General features: G+C 43.5%; 1 protein-coding gene across 4 annotated transcripts in view; it reads right to left on the reverse strand.

Moving 5' to 3' along the window:
* The window catches only part of SRGAP3 (SLIT-ROBO Rho GTPase activating protein 3), a 231,422-nt gene that overhangs the window by 59,441 nt on the left and 162,363 nt on the right, over positions 1-9,618 (reverse strand). For all 4 annotated transcript variants that reach the window (XM_014544690.1, XM_014544691.1, XM_014544693.1 and 1 more), the window contains exon 5: positions 2,842-3,027. In XM_014544690.1, the coding sequence (XP_014400176.1) occupies positions 2,842-3,027 (186 nt within the window). The remainder of the gene's footprint in view (positions 1-2,841; positions 3,028-9,618) is intronic.

Consider the following 9,618-nt stretch of genomic DNA (forward strand, 5'->3'; position numbering starts at 1 on the left):
GCAGGAGCTGAGTCAGGGACGCTCTACCTTGCTCAGCTCTGGACCTGTAACACCCAGACCAGTCCCTGCACAAGGTAGTCGTTCCGTGGTTTTCATGGGCTGTCTGGATGTGGGAGGAGGAGGCAGAGCAGGCAGCCCAGGGGCAGTGATGGTGAGGAGTCCGACTGCCTCCCTGGGGAGCTGCTCCTGTTCGGGGCCAGCTGTAGGAAGGAGCAGAGTTCATGGGTTGGAGAGCTGTCCCCTTACTACTTTCAGACTAATGAGTCCCACTGCTGGGTAAAAATACAGCTCTCCTTAGAGTTTCCTCCTTCATCTAGACACTCTGAAACCTTCCTTATTCCAGATTGAGTTCTCCTAGCTTCTTAGTAGAGGTGTCCCCAGAGATCCCCTCTGACCTTTATTTCTCCAGGGTCCACTTATTCTGGGAATTTCCAAAAACAGACTTCAGGTAATTACCTCCTGTACCAGCCATGCATCCAACCCTCACATAGAGTTTTGATAACCCTGACCAGTTTGCAGGGGACTACTCTGACCCTGAGACCATTTTTAGCCCTTTATGGACTCATAAAAGTTTATAACTGGGAAGGATAGTAAAGGTATTTTAGTGTAGTTCATCCATTTTATAAGTGAAAAGATAACTGAAGGGGAGAAGTAGCTTTTCCAAGGGCCAAATGGCTAATTTACATACAACTCTGAACAAAAAATTAGTCTTCAGACTCCCAGCCAGTATTCTCTCTACCCCCTTACATATCCCCCCATGTTGTTCTGTAATTCCTTGTCTGACTATCTTTTTAAAACTATTTCTTTTTTTAATATATATTTTTATTGACTTCAGAGAGGAAGGGAAAGGGAGAGAGTGATAGAAACATCAATGATGAGAGAGAATCATTGATTGGCTGCCTCCTGTACGCCCCTCAATGAGGATCAAGCCCACAACCCAGGCATGTGCTCTGACCGGGAATTGAATTGTGACCTCCTGGTTCATAGGTTGACACTCGACCACTGAGCCACATCAGTTGTGCTAAATATTTCTTTGTTTTTAGTATATTCACAGAGTTATATAACCATCACCACTATCTAAATTTAGAATGTTTTCATCACCCCAAAAAGAAATCCTGTACCCATTAGCAGTCACTCCCTATTCTCCTCTGCCCCAGCCCCTGACAACCACTAATCTACTTCCTATCTCTATGGGTTTATCTCTTCTGGACATTTAATATAAATAGAATCCTACATATGTGGCCTCTTGCAATTGGCTTATTTCACTGTTTCCAAAATTCATCTATGCGGTAGCATGAATCAGTACTCCATTCCTTTTTATGACTAAATAATATTCTGTTGTGTGGACAGGCCACATTTTATTCATCCATTCATCAGTTGACAGACATTTGGGTTATTGCCACTTTGGAGCTATTATGAATAATGTTTCAATGAACATTCATGTGCAAGTTTTTGTGCGGACATATGCTTAAATTTCTCTTGAGTGATACCTAGGAGTAGAATTGTTAAGTCATATGGTAACTTAGTCTATGTTTAAAATTTTGTGGGATTGCTGAAACATTCTCCAAAGTGGATGAATCACGTTACCTTCCCTCCAGTAGTGTCCACGGGTTCCACTTTCTCCACATCCTCATCAATGTTTGTCATTGTCTGTCTTTTTATTTTAGCCATCCTAATGGCCGTGAAGTGGTGTCTCACTGTGGTTTGGATTTGCACGTCCTTAATGACTAATGATGCCAAGCATCTTTTCATGTTCTTTGGAGAAATGTCTATTCAAATACTTTGCCCATTTTTTAATTGAGTCTCTGCCTGATTATTGTGGAGCCCATTTTTCTTTGCCTTTAGCAATTACCCTGAAGTCTTATTTTATTTGCCTCTGATTACTTTTCCTGCTTACGTAGGTCCTGTTGGATCTTGTTCCCACTCTATCTCCTATAATTTTTAAGAGCTGTAGGATCATATCATCATAAAATTCATCTCACTGAAGCCCAAATAAACATCTGGCACAATGTTTGGCACATAGAGCTCAGGAAATGTTTGTTTATTCCACAGAATGAATGGATGCAGAAGATTCAACAAGAAATCGTAGTCTTTCAAGAAGAAATGAACCTTAGAAGTTGCCTAGTCTAGGATGACAGAAAAGCAACCTGTGCACTGCCCCTCTATATTCTGGCCATGGCAGACATTATTAATTGATCACAGCACCATTTTCAGCTAAAGCCAGGAGAGAGCTCATGATCCTCAACACAGAGCTCTGGGCAGCCACTACCAATCCATCAGAGTTGACTGAGAGAGGAGAATTATCTGCCATCACTGTCAGATTTAAAACTGAAGTTCAGAGAGGTGTAATAGCTGTGGCATTTTCAAAGCTCAGTCTATCTGACTCCAGAACCAGTACTCCTCTCACCATGTCCTCCTGAGGCACTTTCCAGCACTGATACACAGCCATTCCAATCACCTGCCTCTGCTTTGGCAATGGCAATACTGGAATGGTTCTTTCCCAAGTTCCCAGTGGTGGTTGGCAGCCCAGTGCTGTTCCCTCTTGTTGGGACACACTCAGTCCCAACCAGTCCCCAGACACCTAACTGACCCCCAGAGCAAGCCCCCACCCCTCACTAATGCCTGTGCTCTGGGCTATGAGTCTCATCACAGTTCAGCTCTCTTGTCAGCTGAAGACCTCTTCCACCTGCTGACCCTGGCACAAGCCAGACCTGCCTCCTCCATGACACTGACCTCCAAGAGAGCAGATGCGGGCAGCATTATTCTACCCTCACAACCCCCAGGGTGCAGAGGGGGAGGCCAAAGCTGTCAGGGAGCATGGCCCCCAGGGCCCTCACTTGCCTTCTCCTTCATCTTCTCAATCTTCTTCACAGAGCTGCGGCGCTGGGGCCGGTCGTCGTGCCGGAGCAGGTTCATGCTGAGCTCTCCCGCCTTGTTGAACTGCTTCTCCTCCTGCTTCTCAGCCTCCTTCAGCTTGCTCTCCGCACTGATGCTCTCCGCGTGGTACATGTGGTAGGTTTTCATGACCTGGGGACACACAAGTGCAGGAATCAGCAGGCTGTTAGGACCCAGCCTGGGTGGCTCTGGTGCTCTCGGCCCCCTAAGTTCTGCGCTCCAGTCTGCTCAGCCCTCCCTCTTCCCGTGACACACTCTGAGCTCCCACAGCTCTTTACTTCTGCAAAACTCTCAGAGGACTGGAGATGATGATTGTCAGTAGCAGCTTCATAGTTATCATCATCACCATCATCACCATCACCATCATTAAGTCCTTACTAAGTGCCAAGAATGGACTAGCAAAGAGAAAATTTAAAAGGGCAACCACGGTCCCCAAGCATTTGGGGTCTCAGAGGTGATATGGCAACGTTGCTGCTCTCTCTAGCCATAATTCTTGTGTCACTGGGAAAGCTCCTCCTACAGTACTCTTGGAGCTTCCATGGGAACATCCTTCTTACTCACAAGCAAATTATTTTCTCAGCTGTTTCGTTAAGTAAAATTGGCCTACAAATGACTGCTCCCTAAAGGAGTACTATTGGGTAACAATACATCTGAATGCATATTCTATGCTCTCTGAACTAAACTCATCCTTGACTATAAAATGAATTCCTGTAAAGCATATTGCCCTTTGCTACTCTGCGTCCATAACAAAAGTTGGATGTTGTTATAACAAAGGGATTTTTGAGTCAGAGGAAATCCTAGATGTCATCTAATCTGACTACCAAATTTTATAAATAGGGAAACTGAGGCCCAGAAGGTCTCCAACTATTGCCCTTTGCTACTCTGCGTCCATAACAAAAGTTAGCTGTTGTTATAACAAAGGGATTTTTGAGTCAGAAGAAATCCTAGATGTCATCTGATCTGACTACCAAATTTTATAAATAGGGAAACTGAGGCCCAGAAGGTCTCCAAGATCAGCAGTAGTATCAGCATAGTCTCCAGACTTTACATCCATGTGGCCAAGCCCACAATCAAGATATAGAGCACTTCCATTACACCTGAAAGAGCCTGGTGTCCCTACACAGTCCTTCCCCACCCCTACCCCAGGCCCAGGCAATCACTGACTCGCTTTCTATCACTGTAGAATTTCATCTATATGGAACCATAGAGTATAAACCCTTTGAGTCTACCCTCTTTCACTCAGCATAATTTTTTTAGATTCTCCCATTTGTTGCATGTATCATACGTTCTTTTTTTATTGCTAAGTAGTACCCCATTGTATGACTATACCACAATTTGTTTATCTATTTTTGTTTGTTCATCCGCACTCAAGGATATTTTTTCCATCAATTTTTAGAGAGAGTGTAAGGGAGGGAAAGAGGGAAGGGGAGAGAGAATCATTGATGTGAGAGAGAGGTATAGAGCACTTCCATTACACCTGAAAGAGCCTGGTGCCCCTACACAGTCCTTCCCCACCCCTACCCCAGACCCAGGCAATCATTGACGCGCTTTCTATCACTGTAGAATTTCATCTATATTGAACCATAGAGTATAAACCCTTTGAGTCTACCCTCTTTCACTCAGCATAATTTTTTTAGATTCTCCCATTTGTTGCATGTATCATATGTTCTTTTTTTATTGCTAAGTAGTACCCCACTGTATGGCTATACCACAATTTGCTTATCTATTTTTGTTTGTTCATCCTCACTCAAGGATATTTTTTCCATCGATTTTTAGAGAGAGTGTAAGGGAGGGAAGGAGGGAAGGAGGGAAGGGGAGAGAGAATCATTGATGTGAGAGAGAGAGATTGATTGGTTGCCTCCTGCACATGCCTGAAGGGCTGGGGATCAAACCTGCAACCCAGATATGTGCCCTTGACTGGGAATTGAACCCTTTACCCTTCAATGTGCAGGCCAATGCTCTAACCACTGATCCACTGGTGAGGTCTGATTATATATTTGGATGTTGATAGTTATATGTATTGTTTACAAGTGTTGTAAAGCTGCTATGAATGTTCCTGTATAATTCTTTGCGTGGACATATGTTTTCATTTCCCTTAGGTAAATATCTAGGAGTGGAGTGGAGAGTCATATGGTAAGTGTATATTTAGCCAAATTAGAAATCTGGTCTCTGACTTTTAATCCAACATGTTTCTAACATATACTGTTTCCTTAATTTATTCCAATTTTCTCATCAATTGAATACTCTTGGCAGCCTTTAAGCAATATCCTGTCTCCTGGTCCCCAACTAAAAGTATATTTTCCTTTGCAATATCAAGTTTATGATCATCTTTCTATGCTAAGAAATTTCTGGAATCCATGGCTCCTGGGCCTTGTTTATTCTCTCTGTCCTTTGGATAATTACAGCAGCTAATAGAGCAGAGGCTTCTATGAGGTCATAGGGTGTACTCCTGCCTAGCCAAGCCCTTCAAAGTCAGGGAACTTGGAATGAAATACTGGCCAACATTATAACCTTATTTATTCTCATTTAAAGTCTTGTGAGGTAAGTTTATTAGAATGAGGATTTCTTCTGTGACTCTCACCATTAAGTCACAGCATTGATCTGTGGTTCAGAAAGTTCCCTTTGCCAGAGGTCAGGAGTCAATAGGGGCAACATCTATGGTACAACATGGTGGGTAAACATACGGACTCTGGGCCCAAATGTTTGGGCTGAATCCTAAGGCTGCCATTTACAAGCTGTGTGACCTTGGGCAAGTCCTCCCCTCTCTGACCTCTCCCTCCTCATCTGTAAAATGAGGATAATAGCACCTACCTCTAGGTTTGTTGTGAGGACTTAAGGAGTCAGTTTTTGTAAAGTGCTGAGAACATTACCTGCTGCAGGGTTAAGAGCATTAGCTGCCCCCATCACCATGATCACCATCCTCCCTGTTTAGGCTGAGGGTTTCAGAACCTTAAACTCACTTGACTTCAGGAAAATGTTTTCAAATTCTACAGAACATCTACTATTGTGAAAAAATATATATTCTATACCATGTTTCTCCCTCCTTCTTTCAACCTGAAAACCTCACCAAATTTCAAAAAAATAAATGGATAAAAAATGCAATCAATTTTCTTTGCAGGTCTTGGTGAGAAGACCGCTTGTCTGCATTCTACCCAATTTTATTTTATTTTTGCTTATTTGCAGTTGCCCTAAAACCTCTAGAGATCCCCATCTTGCTAATTTCACCCACTCATTTCCACTCAGCCTATTTTCAAACTCAAGGGGCCAGAAAGTGTGCTGGGTTGGTGCATTCTTGACATCTAGTGGCCAAAAGGAAGGGCTGCAGGCTTGTGGATAACCAAGGCAGTTGGCTATTTTTAACCACCTCCTTTGTGCAATGGCTCCAGGAACGTGATGCAGCTAAGAGTTGGCAATGCCTGCTCCAGTCTGTCTCCAGGACCCTGCCTTTCCCATTCTTGAATCTTCCTCTATCCCTCCACATTCACAGATACCACTGCTTTCTTTGCTTTTCTGCCATGCTTCTGGTGATGTTCATTTCTGGACTCCTCCCTTTCTGGGTTCAATTCTTCCTGCTACATCCACTTTTTTTCTACTTCAACTGCTGAGGTCTGCTTATTTCAGCACTAAATCTGTCATCTGCGTTAGGTAGTGCAGAGGAAGAGAGCGCATTTCTATTTGCAGCTAGATCTTCCTGTGCAATCATCCATGCATGCATCCATCTACTCACTCGGGTTGAAAGGGGCAGAAATAGAATATTGGGGACCAGCTATAATTATAAGAAATATTAATCATACTCTGTTAACCATGATTGTTTTGTTCTGATTAAAGAAGGCACATTCTAACCTGGCTGGGAGTTGCACGTGGGACCTGGGAGCTCACCTGGAAATGCGACCAATCCTCCCCATCTGGGAGCTGCCTATTATCATCGAAAGATAACCTTAATGCAGAAACCAGAGCTGCCAGCCCTTTGAAGACCCCCAGCCTTTGCATACCCGTAGGCCTTTGCAAGTCTCCAGCCCGCATTACCTGTAAACTGCCCATTTGACATACCTTTTTGCCTACTTCCCATGTAATCTTTGTCTTTCTACCCAATATAAGCAGCTGGCTTACGGTGTAGTGCAGAGCAGATTTTTGTGGATGACCTGCTGCTCTCCCATACTTCCGGCAGTATTGGAATAAATGCTCATATATGATTCAACCCTGTCTCTGCTGAATTGGCCCAAGCCCAGACCCTTTGATTGTCCGGTTACAAGGTCAGCACCCCAGCAGGGTGTTCTCAGTTTCTCACATTTTCCTTTGCCCAGTTTTCTACTCTTCTTGAACCATAGAGCACTCTTTCTGCTCTTCAACAAGCCAAGCTTCCCAGTGCAGTCTTTGAACTGCATTCCCAAAACCCCATGTTTGGAGAGCACAGCCCTGACAATGCTGGAGCCATCAGATATGTGCCCTTGACTGGGAATCAAACCCTTTACCCTTCAATGTGCAGGCCAATGCTCTAACCACTGATCCACTGGTGAGGTCTGATTATCTATTTGGATGTTGATAGTTATATGTATTGTTTACAGTGTTGTAAAGCTGCTATGAATGTTCCCGTATAATTCTTTGCGTAGACATATGTTTTCATTTCCCTTAGGTAAATATCTAGGAGTGGAGTGGAGAGTCATATGGTAAGTGTATATTTAGCCAAATTAGAAATCTGGTCTCTGACTTTTAATCCAACATGTTTCTAACATATACTGTTTCCTTAATTTATTCCAATTTTCTCATCAATTGAATACTCTTGGCAGCCTTTAAGCAATATCCTGTCTCCTGGTCCCCAACTAAAAGTATATTTTCCTTTGCAATATCAAGTTTATGATCATCTTTCTATGCTAAGAAATTTCTGGAATCCATGGCTCCTGGGCCTTGTTTATTCTCTCTGTCCTTTGGATAATTACAGCAGCTAATAGAGCAGAGGCTTCTATGAGGTCATAGGGTGTACTCCTGCCTAGCCAAGCCCTTCAAAGTCAGGGAACTTGGAATGAAATACTGGCCAACATTATAACCTTATTTATTCTCATTTAAAGTCTTGTGAGGTAAGTTTATTAGAATGAGGATTTCTTCTGTGACTCTCACCATTAAGTCACAGCATTGATCTGTGGTTCAGAAAGTTCCCTTTGCCAGAGGTCAGGAGTCAATAGGGGCAACATCTATGGTACAACATGGTGGGTAAACATACGGACTCTGGGCCCAAATGTTTGGGCTGAATCCTAAGGCTGCCATTTACAAGCTGTGTGACCTTGGGCAAGTCCTCCCCTCTCTGACCTCTCCCTCCTCATCTGTAAAATGAGGATAATAGCACCTACCTCTAGGTTTGTTGTGAGGACTTAAGGAGTCAGTTTTTGTAAAGTGCTGAGAACATTACCTGCTGCAGGGTTAAGAGCATTAGCTGCCCCCATCACCATGATCACCATCCTCCCTGTTTAGGCTGAGGGTTTCAGAACCTTAAACTCACTTGACTTCAGGAAAATGTTTTCAAATTCTACAGAACATCTACTATTGTGAAAAAATATATATTCTATACCATGTTTCTCCCTCCTTCTTTCAACCTGAAAACCTCACCAAATTTCAAAAAAATAAATGGATAAAAAATGCAATCAATTTTCTTTGCAGGTCTTGGTGAGAAGACCGCTTGTCTGCATTCTACCCAATTTTATTTTATTTTTGCTTATTTGCAGTTGCCCTAAAACCTCTAGAGATCCCCATCTTGCTAATTTCACCCACTCATTTCCACTCAGCCTATTTTCAAACTCAAGGGGCCAGAAAGTGTGCTGGGTTGGTGCATTCTTGACATCTAGTGGCCAAAAGGAAGGGCTGCAGGCTTGTGGATAACCAAGGCAGTTGGCTATTTTTAACCACCTCCTTTGTGCAATGGCTCCAGGAACGTGATGCAGCTAAGAGTTGGCAATGCCTGCTCCAGTCTGTCTCCAGGACCCTGCCTTTCCCATTCTTGAATCTTCCTCTATCCCTCCACATTCACAGATACCACTGCTTTCTTTGCTTTTCTGCCATGCTTCTGGTGATGTTCATTTCTGGACTCCTCCCTTTCTGGGTTCAATTCTTCCTGCTACATCCACTTTTTTTCTACTTCAACTGCTGAGGTCTGCTTATTTCAGCACTAAATCTGTCATCTGTGTTAGGTAGTGCAGAGGAAGAGAGCGCATTTCTATTTGCAGCTAGATCTTCCTGTGCAATCATCCATGCATGCATCCATCTACTCACTCGGGTTGAAAGGGGCAGAAATAGAATATTGGGGACCAGCTATAATTATAAGAAATATTAATCATACTCTGTTAACCATGATTGTTTTGTTCTGATTAAAGAAGGCACATTCTAACCTGGCTGGGAGTTGCACGTGGGAACCTGGGAGCCCTGGAAATGCGACCAATCCTCCCCATCTGGGAGCTGCCTATTATCATCGAAAGATAACCTTAATGCAGAAACCAGAGCTGCCAGCCCTTTGAAGACCCCCAGCCTTTGCATACCCGTAGGCCTTTGCAAGTCTCCAGCCCGCATTACCTGTAAACTGCCCATTTGACATACCTTTTTGCCTACTTCCCATGTAATCTTTGTCTTTCTACCCAATATAAGCAGCTGGCTTACGGTGTAGTGCAGAGCAGATTTTTGTGGATGACCTGCTGCTCTCCCATACTTCCGGCAGTATTGGAATAAATGCTCATATAT

The sequence above is a fragment of the Myotis brandtii genome, unplaced genomic scaffold (assembly GCF_000412655.1).
Source record: "Myotis brandtii unplaced genomic scaffold, ASM41265v1 scaffold378, whole genome shotgun sequence".
NCBI classification, from domain to species: Eukaryota; Metazoa; Chordata; class Mammalia; order Chiroptera; family Vespertilionidae; genus Myotis; species Myotis brandtii.